Source organism: Manis javanica, chromosome 16 (genome assembly GCF_040802235.1).
Source record: "Manis javanica isolate MJ-LG chromosome 16, MJ_LKY, whole genome shotgun sequence".
Lineage (NCBI taxonomy): Eukaryota > Metazoa > Chordata > Mammalia > Pholidota > Manidae > Manis > Manis javanica.
In genome coordinates this window covers 35,400,108-35,423,616 of record NC_133171.1, presented here as the reverse complement: position 1 = coordinate 35,423,616, position 23,509 = coordinate 35,400,108, and the positions used below count along the sequence as shown (strand labels likewise).

At 39.0% G+C, this 23,509-nt stretch overlaps 2 protein-coding genes across 3 annotated transcripts in view; one reads left to right on the top strand and one right to left on the bottom strand.

Annotated features, from left to right (window-relative positions):
- BMP5 (bone morphogenetic protein 5) overlaps window positions 1-23,509 on the bottom strand; it is a 125,208-nt gene that overhangs the window by 81,947 nt on the left and 19,752 nt on the right. The window lies entirely within an intron of this gene.
- LOC140846743 (uncharacterized) lies at window positions 7,882-15,861 on the top strand. The gene is made up of 2 exons (XM_073224368.1): window positions 7,882-8,324; window positions 13,397-15,861. Exon 2 carries the CDS (start codon window positions 13,458-13,460, stop codon window positions 15,231-15,233), a length of 1,776 nt encoding a protein of 591 aa, XP_073080469.1. The 5' UTR covers window positions 7,882-8,324; window positions 13,397-13,457; the 3' UTR covers window positions 15,234-15,861.

Sequence of the window (23,509 nt, the reverse complement as noted above, 5' to 3'; positions counted from 1 at the left end):
GTGTGCGCATATATGTACACACATACAAACACCTCACATAAACACCTACAAAGTATGCTCTGGCACACTTGGCCTACCCTAAAGCATTTTGCAATTAAAGGTTATTTCCACATTCATGTAAAAAAATGGCAAATTAATTGCCTAAATCCATATATTTAAATTTTTTAATGGAACTTTTTCTTACACTAGATGAAGTTGATATACAGTGAATTGTACATATCGTAAGTGTATTTGAGTACTTACACTTAAGTTCATAGTGTAAAATTCCCTCATGTCCCTTTCCAGTCAATCCCAAGCACCCTAGACAACTGTCTTCATTTTTATTATAAGCTTAGTTTTGCCTGTTCTTGAATATTTGGCTTCTTTCACTCAACAAAACATTTTGGGGACTCACTCATGTTTTCGTATCTATCAATGTTCATTCTCTAAGTATGCAAGCCATTCATTCAGTTTTGTGAATAAACCATAACATGTCTAGAATGGATAAATCTACTGATGGCCATTAGTTCATTTTAAATTTAGGGGTTTTATGAATAAAGCTCCTCTAAATACTCTAGCAAAAGTCTTTTTGTGAACAGAGATTTTTTTTTAAATGTCTTTTGAATAAATACCTAGGAGCACAATAGCTGAACCATAAGGTAAATGTATTCTCAATATTCTGAAAGACTCCTAGAGAGTGTTTTTAAATAGTTGTACCATTTTGCACTCCCACTAACAATTCATGAGAGTTCTAATTTCTCTACATCTTTACTAACATAGTGTGCTATCTTTAAATTTTAGTATTATAGTCAGTGTAATTTTAATGAACATTTGGTAATGATAAATGATATTGAATACCTTTTTATATTTTTAATCCCACATTTTCATAAAGATTTCATATATATTCAGAACTATTTTCATATGTTTGTCATTCATTCTTTTTGAAGTACCTGTTTAATATTTTACCTATATATTATTGGATAGTTTACCTTATTATCAACCATTTGTAGGAATATAATATATATTTTCGATGCAAGTCCTTGGTTGGATATGCATATTAATAATGTTTTGTCTGGGGGTATGACTTTATTTGTCATTTTGCTTAGATGGTGTATTATGCACAGAATTTTTTCATTTTGATGAAGTCCTATCTATCTACCTATTATCTTTCTATATAATCTTTGTGTCTATTTAGAGAGAAAGAGAAGGAGGAGTTAGTTCTTTCAGGGCCATAATGATATTCTCCTATTTTTGTCTAAACATTATAACTTTAACCTTTTCATTTAATTAGATGATCCATCGCTAATGATCTATTAGCACGTATATAGTGTGAGGGAGGAGCTAAGGTTCATTTTTCTATACATTTATCTAGTCGATTCAGCACCACTGGTTGAAAAGACTTTCCTTTTCTACTGAATTTCCTTTCCTCCTTGGCACCTTTGTCAAAAATTCTTTGAATATAATTCTGTGGGTTTATTTCAGCACTCTGTTCTGTTCCATTGGTCTATTTGTCTGTACTTACTCCAATACCACATTGTCTTGATCATTGTAACTTTATACTAAATCCTGAAATTAGATATTATGAGTCTCTGTCTTTGTTCTTCTTTATCCAAGATTATTTTGGCTATTCTAGGTCTTCTGCATTGCATTTCCATGTGCACTTTGAAAGCAGTTTTTCAATGTAGACACTTAATAAAAGACTATTGTTATTTCAATTGTCATAACATTGATTATATAAACCAAATTGGGGAACATTGTCACCTTAACAATATTTATCTTTCCAATCCATGAAGTCAATCCATCCCTCCATGTGTTTATTAATTTTTAAATATTAAAAAAATTTATCCCAGCTACATTCCATAGTTTTTAATAGTAAGGTCTTAGATGTCTTTTGTTAAATTTGCTTTTGATGATTTAGTAAATAGTGTTTTAAAATTTTATTTTCCAATTGTTTTATGTCAGGATGTAAAAATTATTATTTGTATTGACTTTGTATTTTAATTATTATTTTATGTTGACTTTGTGTCCTATGACTCTGCTAAATCCACTGAGTGATTGTGTAGAACTTTTTGAAAGGATTTTGTATATGCACAGGTTTGCAGATAAAGAGTGTTTTACTTCTTCTTTTTTAATCTTTATGCCTTTTATTTCCCATATTGTATTTTCCTAGCTATGAACGCACCTACAATGTTGAATAGACATGGTAAGCATAGATATTGTTCCCTTATTCTCTATTTTAAAATGAAACCGCTCAGTATTTCATCTTCTGGTAAATTGTTTTTGGTAGATTTTCTGTAGATTCCCATTGTAATACTGACATCACTTACCTGACCTTAAAAATTTTCTTCTAGCATTTCTTAGAATGAAGGTTACCTTGCTTTCAAATATCTCCACATTCATTCATCTAAAATCTGTCATTATTTTAGCCATCACTGTGAATAATACATTGCAGAGTCTGTGTTTTCATTCTTTAAAAGCTGTTGAGTTTTGTTTTGATAGACCATTGATTTTCTGATGACTCCTCTTAATCCTGTCAGTCTTCATTATTATGAAAGTATGAAAAACAGGAGTAGATCTGTTTGTTTGTCTTCAATTCTAAGGTGAGTCCCACCCCAGGTATCCTTACTTCTGGGGCCCTAACTGCAGGTCTAAGAAGTCAGCAAGGTCTCTCCACTCTGGTTGGGCCACATTTCCTATTTCCCATGACTTGGCCTCTGGTTTAACAGTCATGCCTCTAGCATCTGCTCTCTGCTAGGCCTCACAGAGAGCACAGCCTTCACTTACAGAGCTCAACTGTTGACCAAGTTCTGGAGCATGTCTTGGTGCCTCTATACAGCTCCCTCATCTATAGTCCCTTTCCCTGAAAATTCCAACTGCCTCAGAAGCCCCCAACTCCAGTTAATCACTACCTCTCAGCTCAGTGGCAGCTGCTTTCAGCTTAAGCTCTACCTTCTTGCATGGCGGCCTCCCAAAAGGCCTCCACACAGAGAATCTGGGCCTCAGCTTGTGGGGACCCACTCCATAGAAGGTTATAAGGCTCCACTGCCAGCTGTTCAATGCCTAGAAAATTGTCTCACATAGTTTTTTTCCATTTTCATATGCTACTTCTTCGGGTTTTATTGGTTTTTAACATTGAAGATTTAAGTCTAAGGCCAGTTAGTCTGTCATTGACAGAAGAAAATATTATTTTTGCATGTTTTAATGTTTCATCTAAAATAACATATATCAACTTTAAAGCATTATTTTCCCTCACTAATCTAATTACTTCTTCTTTGCTATGAGACTAAAAAGAACCTAATTGCTTACCTGAAATAGACGCAGTCTCCTGAGAATAAACGTCATTAAATCTATTCCCCAACCTTGATACTGATGCATATGAAAACATTAAAGCCAAAATAAAAAATAAAAACAAAGTAAGACTTTTCCAAATTTTCTTTTACCATGAGCTTATCATGTAAAAGAAAAAAAAAGGTAAATTGCATGGCTACATTAGACCACATATTAAAAAAAGAAAACCCTTTTTATTTTCTCTCCAAGTATTCCCAGTTAGGATATAAGATTTTTAGACCTACCAATAAATAAGCTTTTAAAGAAGGCTGGCTAGTTCATTAGATTGCTTGGCACAAATATATAATTTTGTAAAGTTTTCTTTAAATAGCTAAGTATTTTATAAACTATAGATAAATTAATACATTACTGAATTCAAGAAATATAACCAACTAAATCATAAATGTACATCTCTATAATGACATTTGGAGCAAAAACTTCAAAAACTTGCATGTTTCTTAACCATTTGATCAAGTTTAATGTAATGTTTTTTCCCCATATTCAGAATTACATTTTTTCTGCATTATTCTAACACATAGACACTGGATTTCCCATTGATTAGGCTACTTTTATCTCTTTAGGAATAAAAGAACTGGAGGGTTCTGCCAGCAAAATCATTTAGGAACAGTGAAAGCCTAATCAGCTTTAAGTATGTTTAGACAGAAGGATTTATAATAAATCAGGTTGTTATCTAAACATAATTTAAGTACACTGATGAGTTGTTATATAACATTTGTTTTTCAGATTTTATTATTTTAACTTTAATACTGAAAAACAGACATGAATAATAGACTAGTTTCTACTTTGGTTGAATTTTTGTTTTCTGATAATAACAAAAATTAGGTACTAGTTTTAAAGTGAGGTTTCATATAATTATTTAATAAAATGGAGGAATTACAATTAACACTGTACAGTGGCATAATCTGATACTCAGAGAGAAGAAAATAGCTAATCTGAAATAGCAGGATTATTTATCTGGCACTCATACCAAACATAATCTTTGACATATGTTATTCACTTAATAAACAGACATTGAATAAATTAAGAAAGTTTTCCAGTACTGCCTGAGCCAACATGGAAATGTGAGTTTGCCTGACTCCAAAACTGGTACTCAAGACATTCTGTCCTGAATAACAGCCTTAATATCCTGCAAGGAAACTTGAATTCGCTGAATATTTCTAAAATTCAGATTATGGCAACTTCATTTAAGTAAAAAGGAATCATCCTTAAATTTTAATTAGGTATCAGTCACCAGGTTTCTTATGAAAAGTCAAACTTGACCATAAATAGCTCCATTCACGTCTCCATGAAGGTATACTATCCGAGGGAGAAGGACTGAGAGAGAAGCTGCATATGAATCAGTATTTATGCCACTCAATGAGTAGCTTTTAGTTTTATGACATTTCCACACACCATTTAGATAAAACTTCACATTAATGCAGCAGCTCAGGACTTCATTGTTCTGTCTTCTTGATTAAGCCATCCCCCAATTCCCTAAGATTTTGCATTCAGAAGAGGAAAAACAAGCAGAGTTCGGAGATGTTTCACTGATAATTAATCAATTCTTTTTAACTCATGGGCATCATTAATCTAAATTTGATTAGGATAATTGAATAAAAACATTGTTAAGTTTCTTTTCTGCAACATGAGTCTACAGGCAGTAAGCCTTTTCTAAATTAAAAATAAAAACTATCAGGAGAGGAAAATATAGTATGATAAAGTTATATAATTTTATAGTTACAACAGATTGTGCATATTTGTGAAATCATTTTTAATGTTATGTAGTTAAACCAGAAGTAATTTCCTTTTTTAGCAGACTTCTTCCTTGAGGGTTATTTGCGGGCATTACAAATGAGCAGATTACATTTTTTCCCAAACTTCAGACTCCAAAACAGCTCACAGCAGATTGTTAAAATTCAATGGGTATTCAATAAATGGAATGCCAATACTTTTTATTAACAATTTTATAAATTACATACTTTACTGAAAATTTATTTTCTTGCCCTTTAGGACAAGAAATCTAAAATCTAGTAAATATGCAGTGTAATTCTTACTGTAAGTAATTTTGAAATTCTACAGAAAAGTACTTATGATTTCATACCAAGTGAAATATTTAAAATATAAAATCTAAGAAAAAAGTCATACTGCTAGCTAAGATCTACCAAAATGTTTTCTAAAAGATTTAGATGTTTAGCTACAAAAGTACATTTTGAAATATTGACTTTGACAAGCAAAATGCATTTTAAGGTCATTTCAAAAGCAATAAAATGACACCTTGTATATATCATATAGCTTCAGTTTCATTCACCATGTATATGACTGTCAGTTGTATTTATTATTTCCTATACACATGAAAAACCATAAACAAATGCTATCCTGCAAGTTATTTGAAGCATACTAAAATTTGAAATCCCCTAGAGGACATCCACCTAATTTTATGGCTAATATCTTTACATTGCACATGCACATAATGAGAAACAGAGCTGTCATATTTACTTCAATGGACATTTATAATGAGATTTATACTTTTGCCAAGAAATCTGAGTTTCACAACAAATCAGATATGCTAAGATAATGAAAAATAAATGTGGAAATGTATGATTTATTCCAAGTTATGATTTTACCATGCAAATTACTAGACATCTGCAAGTAACTAAATCACTCTGTAGCAAATTCACCTGAAATCTAAAGTGAATCTGTGGAGCAACTCTTGAAACAAAACTGTGGTCTGGATGCTTTGATATCGTGAAAGAAGAAGAAGGTGGAGGGATTTCTGTGAAATGTGTCAATAGGCAACACTTCATTTACTGCAACGTAAGCGTCTCCTACTAGCTTTAAGATGTCTTTTATTCACTATGCAGATCTTTGAGTGAGAGCAATAATGTGCTGTTACTTTAAAATTACTTTAGAGCCAGTATAATTACCTGGATTAAAATATAAAGTTGAACTGTCATAAAACCACAGCAAGAAGCCTTTCAGAGAAACACAGAGAAGTGAGAACTGGCTTCTGGCTTCCCCTCCCACAGGGAGAGAAGCTGTGGTATTTCTGCCTCTTCCTGGTATGTGTACTATGAACCCTCTGAGCTCAGTTTATCAGGTTTCCCCATGTCAGTCTTCTTGGAAAACATATATTGTGCCATTAGGCAGCTATTTCATTTTTCATTTCCATACTTTTATAGAGCAAAGTATTTGGGAAGGACACCAAATCTAATTCCCTCCCCCTCTGTCCCCACCTTCCCACACACCCAGTCTTCTAAGACACAGAAAATCCCAGAGGAAGCAATGCTGTCCGTGGAGAGTTTTGGAAATTTACACAGCCTTGACATTTAATAGGAAGAACACAAATCTCTCACAGGGAAGAACTGTCTCAGACCCCACTCTGCCTTCGAATGGCCACCAGACTAAACCTCTGTAGATATAAACTAATCGTTCTTTAGTACCTAATAATACTGAAGAGTTTCTAAAAGAACTGACATGAAAATATCAACATGACATGAAGTGCAACATGGCCTGGAAAGTGTCACGTGGAATAAAGACATTGTCTTGAAATTATTATTTACTTGCTACTCTATATTATAACCGATGTATAATTTTAATGTGATGTGCGCACAGTAAATAAAATGGAAAGGGAAATGCCAGTACTGATTGAGTAATTTGCATTTTGTCCATATTTTACTTACTGTTCCTGAAGATGCATAGTCGTTGTTTGGCATGGTCCTCATTACATCATTAGTGAGAAATGTTGCCCAGAGTAGTTTAGGAAAGATGGCAATCTGATGGGTTCATGGGAGTATTATTTATATCCTTACCTGAGAGATTATAATAGCCCCTCATGTTCTTCACTTCAACACTGGGTACTTTTCTTGTGTCCCTGTCTTCAATTAAACTTGAACTGTCATCCACATGCTTATTACCATTCTCTTTCTCTTATCACATGCAAATGGCACATTGCTTATTCCAATTATTTATTAGTTACTCGAATACTAATCTACATTCTCATATCTCCCCGTGGATGTCTGCTCTTTCATTTCAGTGTGCTTTTTGAATGGAACGGCTTCTGGCATCACGTCTCTTATTTAGAAATATTTTAATTCCTTATAGGTACAAGAACTATTTGATTGTTTCATCTACTGAAAGTAATACCCAAGGCTTTATACATTTAAATGTAAAATATTTAAGAGTAAATTACTTTCCTTTTATTCTCCCTCTATATTTCATTTAAGCATTAGCTGACATTTTTTAATTATGTGTAGGTAGATTATACTTTTTGATGATTTTCACTTCAGGGAAGTAAATATTTATGAGTAAGTTAGTTTCAAGATGAAATCACTGCTCTCAGGAATGAAAAAGAAAATAACCACCCAGGGCTAAATGTGGATTAAACTTGTCCCAGAATTTCATATTCACAAATGTGGGAATTACAGTCCCTGTTCTATAGGTGTGGAAACTGAGGTCCCACAGATGAGAATCTGAGGTTCCAAGAAAATTAGCCCAAGTTCGCAACAGCTAGAAAGTACTGGAACTGGGAGTCAAAGTCAGTGCATTCTAAACTACACCGGAGCCCGTCTGGTCACCTTTACCTGTTGGCAGCCGTGCTCAGAAAATAGCGCCCCATGCAGGGCAGCCGGAAGGCCCCGAACTTCCTAATGAGAAATCATCCCACACCACTAAACTACATGCTAATTGCGCCTTGGCATAAGGACCAATGAGACCCACCAAATGGTTATGCTAATAAGGCATATGGAGCCGCACCAACCAGGTCAGAGCATGAGAACTATATAAGCAAGCCTCTCCTTCCCCTCTGGGTCCTGCCCAACTCATTTGTTTCACAAAGAGCTGAAGAATAAAGCTTTCTGCAGAAGAATCCTGCTGTTGTTGCATGCTGTTCTTGCCGGCGAGGACAGGGCACGCGACAAGTGGTGCCGAAACCCGGGAACCAGAACATCACCGGCACAGGGAGGACCCTTCAGACATCTGGAGAGGATTCAGAACTGCAGGTCAGAAGAAAGCCCGGAGGGGTAAGTTCCGAGAGGCCCCTGCTTTTTAGGATAATGGTTGATGGTTCTCTGTAAATAAGGAGGCACCATGGGGAATGCACCGTCATTAGTCACGGCGCTGCAGACAGCTCTCAAAGAGCGAAACTTGAAGGTCTCCAGCAAAGTCTTAGGATCTTTTGTGAAGGAGATAGACCGTGTGGCCCCCTGGTTCATTTGTTCAGGGTCCCTCTCAATCCCGAGCTGGGACAAACTGGGGAAAGATCTTGATAGAGAGGAGGAGGAGGGTAGCCTGAGGGGAGGCACCAGGCCCCTCTGGAAACTGATTAGAGCTTGTCTGCAAGATGAGAGATGTGAAAAGGTAATAAAAGAAGGTCAGAGAGCATTGACAGATATCCAAGAGAGCATGTCAGAAACGGAACGGGAAACAGAGAGCGCGCGCGGCCGAAAAAAGGCCACAAAAACGAAGGTAAAGAAACCTCAGAGTGAGGGAGAAAGCCCACCTAGGGCAAAAGCGAAAGAGCCCCGAGAAGCGAGTGACGATCGCCTCGGAGAAAATAGTAAATACCCCTGGAAAGAGTTGAGGGACCTCCAACTCTCCAACAGGGAATCTGAGGAGGAATTAGCATCCGCAGAGGAAGGGGAAGAAAATAAAACCGCAGAGTGTAGAAGTAAGGGAACCAGCAAAGTTGAAAAGCGGACCAAGGAAAAAATGAAAGCAGGGTGTCCCCCGACGCCCTTTGCCCCGCCACCTTACGTGAGTGGCGCACTCTCCTTTTGCCACCCAGATACTCTTCAGGCAATTAGACAAATGTTTCCTGTATTTGAGGATAACGGTGTACGCTCTCACCAGCCCCTGAGCCATAAACAAGTTAAGGAGTTAGCAGAATCCGTTCGGGCTTATGGAGTCAGTGCTAACTATACCATAGCACAAGTTGAGAGATTAACAGAGACAGCCATGACACCCGCAGACTGGCAATATGTAACTAAGGCATGCCTTTCTAGTATGGGGCAATACATAGAATGGAAGGCATTGTGGCATGATATCAGCATGACCCAGGCACGCGCAAACGCGGCCGAAGGACAGCCTGCGTGGTCATATGATATGCTGACGGGCCAAGGACAGTGGGTAGCCGACCAGACCGCCTTCCCCTTACAGGTATATGCACAAATAAACACGTGCGCCGCCAAGGCATGGAAAGCCCTCACCAACAAAGGAGAAGTATCAGGCAATTTGACAAAAATTATTCAGGGGCTGAGCGAGCCATTTTCTGACTTTGTCGCTCGTATGATAGAGGCCGCAGGCAGAATATTTGGAGATCAGGAACAAGCAATGCCCCTAGTGGAGCAATTAGTATTTGAACAATGTACCAAGGAATGCAGACAGGCGATAACACCCTGGAAACAAAAAGGGATACATGCCTGGTTGAAAGCCTGTAGAGAAATAGGAGGGCCACTCACCAATGCGGGCCTAGCCGCGGCCATATTACAGAGCCACAAACAAGCCAGGATCACTAACAGAAGTATCAAATGCTTTCAATGCGGGAAATTAGGACATATAAAGAGAGAGTGTAGGAGCCCAGCTTCAGAACAAACAACCCAAAAGACCCCTGAGTTGTGCCCTAAGTGTAAGAAAGGCAGGCATTGGGCTAATGAGTGCCGGTCTATTAAAGATATAGAAGGGAAACCCTTAGAGTTGCCAAAAAACGCCCAGAGGGGCCCCCGTCACCAGGGCCCGCAAATATATGGGGCAACCAGCACGCAAGTGTCATTCGGGAACAACCAGGCCCCCCAAGGAGAGCCACTTCAGGTTCCGCGGGATTGGACATCCGTGCCACCACCAGAATAGTGTTGACTCCACAGATGGGAGTTCAGCCTATCCCTTCAGACTTTAAAGGCCCCCTACCACCAAATACCATTGGGTTACTCCTAGGGCGCTCTTCTGCTGCATTGAAAGGCCTGGTAGTTCATCCCGGAGTCATAGATCAAGATTATGAAGGACAGGTAAAAATCATGTGTTCGGCTCCCAGAGGAATCTATCCTATATCCCCGGGAGACCGCATAGCCCAGCTCTTAGTTTTACCTAGTCTCCACGCCAATTATCCTGCTACCAACACGGAGAGGGGAGAAAGGGGCTTCGGCTCCTCTGACTGGGATTCAGCCTTCATAGTATTAGATTTAGCAGACAGACCAAAATTAACTCTTCAAATAGAGGGAAAGAGCTTTGAGGGAATCCTAGACACTGGAGCAGATAAAAGTATTATCTCTGCAACCTGGTGGCCCTCCAAGTGGCCTGTGACCCAATCCTCACATTCATTACAAGGTTTAGGATATGAGTCAAGCCCTTCAATTAGTGCCAAACCATTGAAATGGCGAGCCCCTGAAGGACAAGAGGGTACAGTCACCCCTTATGTACTCCCTCTACCGGTCAATTTATGGGGGAGGGATGTCATGAGAGACTTAGGCCTCAAACTCATTAATGAATACTCCACCCCCGCCCAAGGCATGATGATGGACATGGGATACATCCCTGGCAAGGGGCTGGGGAAACACCAACAGGGACACATAGAGCCCATCCTGCCCAAAGTAAAGAATGACCGTCACGGCCTGGGTTTTTCATAGGGGCCATTGAAGATGCCATGCCCATACCTTGGCTCACAGAGGAGGCCGTATGGGTTCCTCAGTGGCCCCTATCCTCTGAAAAATTAGAAGCAGCTCATTGCTTAGTGCAAGAGCAGCTCCAAGTGGGACACCTAGAACCCTCTGTGTCCCCATGGAACACACCCATATTTGTAATCAGGAAAAGGTCAGGATCATGGAGGTTGCTTCATGATCTGAGAGCAGTAAATGCTCAAATGAGAATGCTTGGACCCGTACAACGGGGACTGCCACTCCTCTCTGCCTTACCCAAAGAATGGAAAGTGCTCATAATAGATATTAAAGATTGTTTCTTTTCTATACCTCTAAGCTCCAAGGACAGGGAAAGATTTGCTTTTACTTTGCCAGCTATTAACCATGAACAACCCGATGCCAGATTTCAGTGGAAGGTCCTCCCTCAAGGAATGGCAAATAGCCCCACCATATGTCAACTGTACGTTCAGCGAGCGCTAGACCCAATTCGTAAGACCTATCCCACGCTAAAGATCATCCATTACATGGATGACATCCTTCTTTGCTCCCCACAACCAGCGGAAATAGAAGAAGCATATATAGATCTCACTAGATCCCTAGAAAATTGGAGACTGAATATAGCAAGCGAGAAGGTCCAAAAATCTAGTGTTAGCAAATTCCTAGGAGCAACCATTTACACAGATGTAATTTGCCCCCAAAAGCTTGAGATAAGACATAATCAATTGCGAAATTTGAATGACTTCCAAAAACTCCTAGGGGATATTAATTGGTTGCGCCCATACTTAAAGATACCCACCACTGAATTGACTCCACTATTTAAAACCCTAGAAGGAGACCCACAACTAACGTCACCGCGCTCCCTCACACCTGAGGCATTACAAGCCATTCGCAAAGTAGAACAGGCTTTGATGACAGCACAATTAAATAGAGTGCAATCGAATGAACCCTTTGAGTTGTGTGTCCTTCCCACCCCAGAGCTGCCAACAGCAGTCTTATGGCAGCACGGCCCACTGATCTGGATTCATCCCCAAGCCTCTCAGGCTAGGACAATAGAGTACTATCCAGCAGCCGTGGCCAAACTTGCTTTGAGAGGAGTAAAAACCTCCATGACACATTTCGGAGAGGCTCCAGCTAAAATTATAACCCCTTACAGCGTAGAACAGATACAAGTATTATGTGCTATGAATGATGATTGGGCCATACTTGCTTACAGTTTCTCAGGAACCTTTGATAATCATTTCCCTAAACATCCCCTCATCAACTTCGCCAAAAATCATCTCCTAGTATTTCCTCGGGTCACTAGCCTAACCCCGCTGCCTCATGGAAAAACAGTTTACACGGACGGGTCTAAGACAGGCACAGGTGCCTATGTCCATGATGGCAAAGTTGTGACAAAAGGCTACACGCCTGACACTCCACAAATAGTGGAATGTCGCATAGTCTTAGAGGTCCTACAAATCTTTCCTGAACCTTTAAATATTGTGTCTGACTCCTGTTATGTAGTTAATGCAGTCAAATCTCTAGAAGTGGCCGGGCTAATCAAAGCGTCCAGCCCAGTAGCCACTTTGTTCAAACAGATACAATCAGCACTACTTCATAGGCAATCTCCTTTGTATATAACTCATATCAGAGCACATTCAGGCCTTCCCGGGCCTATGACCCAAGGCAACCACCTGGCAGACCTCGCAACCAGAAATATAGCTTTTCCCCTGCTAGACCCTATCACCACAGCTTCAAAATTCCATACACAATTTCATGTCACTGCCGAAACACTGCGCAAGCGGTTTAGCATAACCAGGGCCGAAGCTAGGAACATTGTCCTTAGCTGCCAACATTGCTGCAGCTTCCTTCCCACACCTCATGTTGGGATCAACCCCAGAGGTATTAGGCCTTTACAAGTTTGGCAAATGGATGTGACGCATATTTCGTCTTTTGGGAAACTGAAATATGTACATGTATCCGTGGATACTTGTTCAGGAGTCATCTTTGCCTCCCCATTGTCAGGAGAGAAAGCTTCCCATGTCATCCAGCACTGCCTTGAAGCTTGGAGCGCATGGGGATTACCACAGATTCTGAAAACAGACAATGGCCCAGCCTATACCTCTACAAAATTTGCTCAATTTTGTCATCACATGGGGATAAAACATATCACTGGCCTTCCCTACAACCCACAGGGTCAAGGGATTGTGGAACGCGCGAACCGCACGCTCAAATCCTATTTACTTAAACAAAAAGGGGGAATTGAAGATATACCCCCCACACCAAAAACTGCCATAGCCCTAGCACTTTTCACTATAAATTTTTTGAATCTGGATGCTCAAAGCCATACAGCAGCGGATCGCCATAATCAGTGGCCAAAAGACCCACAAGAACTAGTAAAATGGAAGGACGTGTTATCTAACCAATGGAAGGGCCCGGATCCAATCATAATCAGATCCAGGGGAGCTGTGTGTGTTTTCCCCCAGGGTGAAGAAAATCCCTTCTGGATCCCAGAGCGCCTAACGAGGAAAGTCCTAAACAAAGGAGATGACTTCGCTGTACCTCCTGACCCTGCTCCTGACACTGGAGACCCCGACTCAGGGAGTATTGAGATGGGGAATCCTGTCTGCCTTTCCTAAGCCTATGCCTGTCCGTTTCAATGCAGCCGTTTTTCCGCGCTTTTTCACTACCAATACTAGTATGAACTTGCCCTACTTAGTTAAAGACACCCTAGTAGCTCCCCTGGGAGAAAACCGATCCTTCGTAACTAATGGGTCATTATGCTTCACCACTCAGAATCTAGCTGGCTGTATCTCCCTGAAACGGAGGAAATACGGATGGTTCAGTGACATAATTCTAGAGGCCAGTAGCCTCCCCGTTATGTCAGCTAAATTTGAAGGGCCTAATAAGGAAGGGAGCCCGTCCTATAAGAACATGACTATCCACCAGATGGTTCTCTGGATCAATGGCACATTTGTACACTCTCCCAGGAACAATTCCACCGAAAGGCCTCGTCAACCCAAATATGCCTCCCATTGTGTGGGCGACTATGAGGGAGAGCTGTGGCCCTGGACTGACTGTCAGTCAACTGTAGTAACGTGGGCAACTGAGAGGCAGGAGTTTACCATCTCCCCAGATATGGAGGGACGGCCAGCCAATGAGGCTTGGTGGCCAGTAAAGGTGCTCGAAGGCGAGTTTCGTCAGCAGCTGAGCATGAACCCCTTCCATAAATGGATGCTGTGTGGAGTCAATGGCTCGTGTACCGACCTCTCCCCCTTTTCCGCCCTCCAGGGTGGGGGAATCGGTGTAAAAAATATCACCTTTTGGTGCGAGAATAACCACATGCGCGCACACTGGAACATGATCATGACCCATAACAACGAGAACTACACGTGTTCAGCAAAATCAGGTCCAGAGTCACCTAATTCCCTTTTTCCACCTTCTCCAGTATGCGTATACCCCCCATTTCTGTTTATCTTATCCAATAGTAGCTTTGACTCCTGCTCCAATGAAACCTGCTTTCTGTCTCAGTGTTGGGATGCGCGTAACTTTACCAATGCTTTGGTAGTCCGCATCCCCCGTTGGGTCCCTGTTCCCGTAGACGCCCCTAACACCATGACTCTGTTTCGAGAAAGGCGCGATTTCGGTGTTACAGCCGCCATAGTGCTCCTGATCTCCGCGACCGCGGTCGCAGCCACCGCCGCTGGTATAGCTTTAGACACCTCCATCAAATCGGCTACAGAGCTCAATAACCTTGCAGCCTCAGTAGCTTCTGCCCTGGACCAACAGTCCACACTTGATGGCAAACTGAAAGGAGGAATAATGATCCTCAATCAACGCATAGATCTCGTGGAGGAACAAATGGAGGTGCTCTGGCAAATGGCCCAATTGGGATGTGAGCGGAAATATCGTGCCCTCTGCATCACTAGCATTCAATATAAAAATTTTACACGGGCAGCTAATCTGTCACGAGACCTGTCCCAGTATCTTTCAGGAAACTGGTCCCAAGACTTCGATGGGACACTAGAAGAGCTGCGGCGAGAAATTATCCACATCAACTCCACCCGTCTAGATATCTCCGTAGCGGAAGGACTCTCTTCCTGGTTCCTCAGAGCTCTCTCCCACGTCAAGGAGTGGGCGGGCATGGCTGGGATGGGCGTGTTCCTGCTTGGAGGTCTCATGCTCTTACTCTGGTTGTTATGTAGACTCCGCAACCAACATAAGCAGGACAAGGTGATCCTTGCTCAAGCCCTAATGGCGATAGACGTTGGCGCCTCTCCCCAAGTGTGGCTCAACATGCTTAAGAAGGAAGCTCGGCTTTAGCGTGAGGTAGCTCTTGCACCCTGAGCCCATGTGGCACTGCACCAGGCCCGAGTACCTCAATGCTTAATCACAGCTTTCTTTAAGAAGCTCATGGTGCAAGAGGGTTGAGAAAAAGGGTCCAAACCCTTTGTACCAAGCGGTCCCAACGCCAGCCAGAGGATGCAAGGCAAAGCACTGCAAGAGGTCTTGGACCCCTCTGAGAGGCATGCCTGACTGCATAGGGGTAGATGCCCAGAACCCCTCTCCAAAAAGGGGGCATCAGGAAGTATGATGGAGGTCAGGCCTCTGTCTCTGCCTCTGCTGGCAAGTTCCGCCTTGAGCTTCTGTTAGACAAAAAAGGGGGAGATGTTGGCAGCCGTGCTCAGAAAATAGCGCCCCATGCAGGGCAGCCGGAAGGCCCCGAACTTCCTAATGAGAAATCATCCCACACCACTAAACTACATGCTAATTGCGCCTTGGCATAAGGACCAATGAGACCCACCAAATGGTTATGCTAATAAGGCATATGGAGCCGCACCAACCAGGTCAGAGCATGAGAACTATATAAGCAAGCCTCTCCTTCCCCTCTGGGTCCTGCCCAACTCATTTGTTTCACAAAGAGCTGAAGAATAAAGCTTTCTGCAGAAGAATCCTGCTGTTGTTGCATGCTGTTCTTGCCGGCGAGGACAGGGCACGCGACATTTACCAAACCCAGGATTAACACAGTGTGATTCTTACTACATGTCTGACTTCCCGTCTCGCCCTATCACTCTGAGCCCGGGCAGAACATTCCCCCTCATGCTAACTGCTTATAATGTGTCCTTTTCTATCTTGAAATAAAACTGTTAGAGGCGTATCCCGCCTACCCTCATCATTACCGGAACGTCAACATAAAGTCAGTATTACAAAGCGCTTACGTGAACAGTAGAAAAATCGGAAGTTTACATCACCAGGAAAGCAATCACCCAAATGTAGGCTGATGCAGCCGCACTGCCATCAGCCATATTAGTTATCAAAATGGAAAACGGTGTTTCTTAAAATTCAAGACAAAAACAGAGAATTAAAATCATCCTTTAGACTTACAAAATAAATGCACTGATGTAGAAATCAATGTATGTAAAAATGCCAAGGTATTTTGTATTTTTATATGAAATGGGTTTAGAATCTCAGTTTTGGTTTTCACCTATAGGAATATCTAATAGAGATTAGAAATTTGTATAAACAGGGAAGTCTTCATTGCATGGAATGTCCATTACTGTTGGGTGTCTAGCACCCCACTTACAAAATATCAGTGATAGATCTCGTTGAAACGAGATTTTGAAAACGAAACCACACTCCAAAATTTCAAAAGGGACCTCCAGAGCAAATCCCACCAGTCCTATAGTGTTTTTCATAAAGATCGTTAATATTCTCAGTGAAGAGTGCTTTTAATTCTACTGCAGTTAATTTTCCTTAGAACAATAAATGATCTTAACATATGCACTCTGACTCTAAAGCCATTATTTTTAAAACAACTTTTTAAAGACTCCCATTTACTTTTTTAGTCAAAACTGCTGGTGTGCTTAAGTCACATTAAGACTTGCCTGAGGCCAAAAGTTTCTATTTCCACCGGAATGTATCTTTGTGTATATTTCTATAACACTGCTTGTAAAATGTTCTGTTTGTTGTTCTGTTTCCTGGAAGACCACCCTAATGTACGAATAAATATCCTGCAAAAATTCCGCTGACTCCTGGTTTTTAGTGATCAATTGCTGTCACTTTGGTATGAGTATTCAAAGGTCAAAAGAATGCAAATTTGTAAACAGAGAAAACACTGTGTCCCAGGCACTACATTTTGTTCTCTCTGTCATTTAGTAAAACACGAAGTTTAGCTGATCAGTACATTACCCATAATTCAATATATTCATGCTATTCATAAATTCAGTATATACATACATTTATACACACATATGTAAGTCTAGCTACCAGATGATAGGCGGTATTACAATGAGAAGAAAGCCCTTGTTTATCTCATTTCTTGCCTTAACTCCAGGGTTGAAAACACTGCCGGTTATATACTTGGAGCTGGAAAAGTATTTGTGAATAACTGAGGAGCTGGAACTCTAAGCTGTGGTCTCTGAATGGCCATGAGGGTGAGTTTTCAACTTCGTTTTCTCTAAGATCTCTAGTGTTCATCAGCCCTAAAATGTTATGATTCTAAATATAAACCACGCACCAACTGGGACAAAAGAAGCCACAGGAGGCATTTTTCTCTTCTTTCCATCATAAGCGCACAGAGTTAACCCAGCTCTTAAGGTTCATCCTTTCTGAGCATGGTCCCCTTTAAATCTTAACTAAGAATTTATGCAGATGCTGCTGGGGTATCTTGGTTAACAGGGAATGAACACACCTATCACAGTCCACTTCATCTTTGGACAGCTGGAACTGTTACAAAACCGTTCCTCAGTTTGAGCTCCGACATGATTACCAATAATCCGGTGCTATTCCAGATAATGTCTAATCCCACTTCTATGCAAAAGAAATTCAAATATTTAGAGTACTGATTAGCCTTGCTGCATTTTTCCCTTCTCCAGACTACATGATCAGTCACCTATTCCTTTAATACAGATTTATTGTGAGCCTACTATGTGCCAGACAGACACAGGTCTGGAGATAGGGTGTACAGGGATAGATAAAATTGACAGTCCCTGTCCTTATAGAGTTCATATTCTACTGGTGGAAGCTAATAAAAATAATTAACAATTGATGAATAGATAAATAATGCCAGGGGGTGGTAAGTGTCATCTTCCAAATATACATACATATATATGTGCATGCACCCATTCGTGTCAGGATAAGAACATACAGAGTAATTTGGGTGCTGTTTTACAGAAGATGGTGGAGGAAGAACATGCCACATACACATATTGGGGAAGAACATTTACGCAGTGAGGATGGCAAGTGCAAAGGCCCTGAGGCAAGGTGGTTTGGCTTAACAAGCAAGATGAGAAGACTAGAGTCAAGTGAGTTGCACAAGACTTAAGAAGTAAGTGTAGGAGAGCAAGCCAGGAACTAGAATACTGAGGTCCTTGTAGGACAGAATAAGGAGTTTGGATCTTATTCTGTGTGATGGAAAAATTGTAGATTTCCTTCAAGTGTGCCTGAACTAATTAAATGGCTGATAATACCTTCATAACCTATATTCACACCTCCCCTAAACTTACTGAATTTTCTCTACATCTGTTAAATCATAGAGACCAGAAAATAATGAAAACATTGTTAGGGTTGTCTGATCAATCATTCAAAGAGGACCATTTCCATCCTACTCTTCATAATCTACTTGATTAATAAAGTCTGAAGTTGCATTACATTTCCTGGTGGGCCTGTGAATATATTTCCTCCTAAACTTAGGGTCAAAGAACATTTTGGAATCTTTTGCAGCACATATAGTGATTGTCAAGATCTGTCAATGCTGCATTTTTCTTCTTGGTTTTGATCTAGAGCAAAACTTCAAGTTTATCTCCAGTAAATCACCTTTTCTTGGATGACCTGGATTCAAATCCCAGCTGCCATTTACTCATTGTATAACCTTAACCCATTACTTAACTTCTTAATATTTCATTTTATTTATTTGTGAAGTGGGGATGAATAATAGTATTCATAGCACAAGTATTTTTGGTTGAGGGTTAAATGAGATAATAGATATAAATGTTTAATATATGTCCGGTGAGTAGCAAGCAGTATATAAAAGTTAATTATTTTCACCTAACATGAAGTACATATATTTGTGCATTACTGCTTTTGTATATGCATACCCAACATTCTTCCTCATAAACCCCTACCCAGGGGTTCTGGACCCCAACTAGACTTGTTTGCTCTCTTATCTCCGCACTGCTCAGGCCATTGCTGTGTCGCCTAGAGCTCGGCTCTTCCAAATTCTCTCCACAGCAAACCTCATCTTCCATAAGCCTCATTTTGTTCTTGTTTCCCCCCTCCCTTCTCTCTACCCATGGTGGACATGCTCATTTCCAACAAAAGCCTCACAACAATGCTTATTTGACAGCAGCAATGTCACATATTAGAAGCTATGTATTTATCATAAATTCTTTCATTGAATATCTATTTCGTATCTACTGAACACGTACCTGGAGGCTGTTCAGAATGGTGGTTAGTAACATGAATTCCAATCTCATCTTTCTAACTTACTAGATGTGTAACTTTGTGTGTTTTTTTTAGCCTCGCCAAGCCTCACTTCCTCATCAGCAAATGGGGAATAAACCAGACTTACCTTACAAGATGTAGAATGGTTTAAACAAGAAAATGCATGTATAGCATCTAGCGTTTTGTGGATTGCAAAGCAGGTGATTGGTAGCAGCTGGTTATACCAAAGTTGTTTTGATCTATCCAGCAGACTATAAACTTATTTAAAGAGGTCATATATCCCATATTTCTTTATATTCCTGAGAGCACAACGCATAGTGGCCTGGATTCTTAGTGTATTTTGTGTCTTTGATTATTTGAATAGAATAAGGAAAAGAAAAGTTGTTTAAATTTTTCTTCTCTTAATTTTCCCTCCCCGTTCCCAAGCAGCTAGACTAAGTCTTGATGGTACCTTTTCTTACAGGGGTTGATTGTGTTTTATGACAGAAAACAGAGGTTGCCTGTAGGCAACCTCCTTCCTGGCATTTTTTAAGCCTATAACTTGATGTCACTGACAGGATTATGCCAGGCATGTCAGAGATGGAGACAGAAAGGCTAATGCTTTTGAAGGGAAATAGGTGGGAGCAGCAATATTTCTCAAGATTAATGAAGGGATCCATAACCAGATCTTTCTTGGAGGTAAAGGTGGCAGTAACGCTGGAAGCGGTATAGAAAGGCTTCTAACCTAGGGAATATGATAGAAATATTTCTGGACAGAGCTGTGGGCAGCGTAGTGACTGTATTTTAAAGGAATCTGTGGGCTTGAAAAAGAGTACTAATTATTTCTCTTAACAAGACTTCATATCATGATTTCAATTTCAAACACGGTCAGGAATAATTTTGATAAAAATAAAAATCAACCTAAAAGTATTAAGTATTATTTAAAAAGTACTTGTCAATTTTAAAGGCTAGTTAGTCATGGCTACAGTGTTATTATTCTGATCAGATGACACAGAAGGCATCTGATAAGAATTCAGTTTCTTCCAGTAAATCATGGGGAATACTCCTCACAAAGCATGGAAAGCCTTCTTTTGTCTAAGTTTGGTCTATGTCAGATTTTAAAAAAGCATGTTGCACTGCAAATTTATCTTGTGTATCTGAGTCTACAAAAGCCTTGAAGATTCTATTAATTTCCAGTAAATTCAGAAAAAAATGGCATTGACCCAAATTTTCATGACTCCTATTATCAATAATTTTTTAAAGATAAGTGTTTCCTATGTGCCAAGCATTTCTTAGTAACAAGCTTTGAAGACTGCTTTGCTACTATATCTATCTGCCCTCACTATATTGAAATTGATCCACTTCAGGTAGCATGCTATATAAAATGTTGCTTTGTAAATAAGAGGTGCTCAATACAAAGAAAACAAAGGAAGGGAGGTATGAAGAAAACTCTGAACTTGTATAAAATACAGAAAGTATTTTTGATGTAGGTATTTCTTAAAGATTTATTTATGATGATAAAAATACATTATGGCTTCTACTATTATAGCATTATATTATTAGACTTGGTAGGGCTTTACAATGTGTATTCAGATTTGGTAGAAATATTCATAAACTTCTGTGTAACTAGATCTTAGCAAATTTTTCCTTTTAAGATGAATTTTAGTATATTTTGTCAAAATCCAAGAAAGATCCAGTTAAGAGTTTTAATTGCAATAATAGTAAATCTATTGCCGCATTATTTACATTAGCCAAGATATGGGAGCAACCAAAGTGTCCATCAGCAGATGAATGGATAAAGATGTGGTACATACAATGGATTATTATTCAGATAAATAAAGCAATCCTGCCATCTGCAACATGGATGGACTTAGAAGGTATTATGCTAAGTGAAATAAGCCAGGCAGAGAAAGACAAATACCATATGATCTCACTTATTTGTGGAATATAAAAGGAGATCAAAACAGAATGAACAGCAATAGACTCATAGACACTGAGAAGTGACTGGTAGTTACCATGGGGGAGGGGTTAGGGGGAGTGGATGGGAAGGGTCAGGGGGATAAAGAGGCACAAAATCTCAATCATAATACAAATTAGTCACGGGGATGAAAGTACAGCATAGAGAACACAGTCAATAGATCTGTAACATCTTTCTATGTTGACAGATATTAACTACACTAGTTGGGGTGAGGATTTAATGATGTATATAACTGTTGAATCACTATTAATGAAAAAAAATAGTAAATTGATATGCTTTTAGAAAAAGTATTTTACATTTTTCCTCTCATTCAGGACATGGCTTATTTCTGAATTTATATCGTTTTAATTTAGGTAAAGTTTTAATCATAAAGATTGTACACATTCTTGTTAAGTTAAACTTTGTACTCCATCATACTAGTGTTTGGTTTTACTTCTATTGTCATTGGGATGTAATTTTTTCATTTCAGTTTCTAACTGGTGTTTATATCTAATAAATCTATTGTGTTTTTATTTTTAGTTTCATTTCTGCTCCTTTAGCCAAACCAATTTATTTTAGTACCTTTTCCTAAAGTAAGCGACACTGTTGTATATCATTAGACTAACTGTTGCATTTTTCAGAACTTCCAGGCCTATGTTAATTACTGATGGAAATAATCAGCACACTTGTTTGTTTTTGCTGTTGTGATTCTGTTGTCTTGTTTTTAAATACACAGGCTTTTAGTGTTACATTGGTAGCTGGTGATTTATGACAGATTTTACCATATGAGTAAAGTATCTTTTTATTCCTAACTCATTCTTTCTCTCTCTCTCTCTCTCTCTCTCTCTCTCTCTCTCTCTCAGCAGGATCAGGAATTGAATTTTATTATATGCTATTAATTCTCCATTAAGATCATTGCTGTATCAAGAGTAGGCGGTTAGAGCAATCCATGCTGGGTCTAGGAAAGAAAGGGACTCATTGAAGACAATAATAAAACCAGCTATAAGTCATTCTGCATTTTATTATCACCATGCCTCAGCAATTCTGAATGGTGTCCGTGATAAAAATACTTCTTTCAGAAAACATTTTGTTTTGATGGAAGTTCAAAAAAAATTGCTATTGTTACTGTTATATTTTCATAATATTTATGTAAGCTTCATATTAACACATTTTTATTATTTATCCTTTAATAAACATTGTATTCTGTGGAAGTTAACGTGGAGAATTGCTGATTATACACTTGACCACAACACACATGGGTGAGGAAGAATTTAAGTTACATTTTTTCTTTATAATCACTGTACTATCATTATTTATACCAAATCTACTATTTAAATGCAGGAATATATAGTAACACATGACTTGAAAACACAGTTATCACCCAGAGAAAACTTGAACAAGTCTGAACCGTTATGAACCTCCAAGTTTTTATCAAATATAACAGAATTTTATTATGAATTTTCTGGTGACGATATTTCAGCAGAGATTTTTTCAATAACATGAAAACACTTGAAAGCCACTAGAAGTTATCTAAAGAAACACAGACAGTATTGTAATTCCTGCAATCTCAGTACTGAAATGGGATTTTTATGAATCTCATATTTATCTATATGTTTAAGAGTTTCCTTAACTATTTGTATATCCATTGCTGTATATGGAAGGAATTCTCAAAATTAAAATTGATATAAATTATTATTTGATCAAGGAGTTAAAGATTGACAAAGATAGCGATGCTGCTACTGAACTTTAACAAAATCATAGACAAATTTACAGAAACCTTGGAAACAGAAACTCTAATGTTATTTCTTATAAATTTGACCAATAGGTTGATTTTAGTCACTATTTTTCTTTATTTTCCTGTATTTCAAAAATTCATTAATGTAATTTAAATGTGTTAAACCAGAATCTCTTTTCTTATTTTACTGTAATTTTTTACTTATTTTATTGATATACATACATACATATTATGTATAATATGTATATGTTGAAACATTCAATAAATATGTCACTGTAATATTTTTTCATCCTATTTTACTTGATTCATTTCATGATTATTATTGAGAATAATTTGTCACAAGAAGAGCAAGGTGTTAAAATAATCTATTCTGGGTGTCTGATATTCTAAGTATGCCATTAATTAGGATTATGTAATTTGTTGTATTGACAGATTTCCTGATACTAAATCATCCTTTTATTTCTAGGGTCAAATCAATTGGTAAAG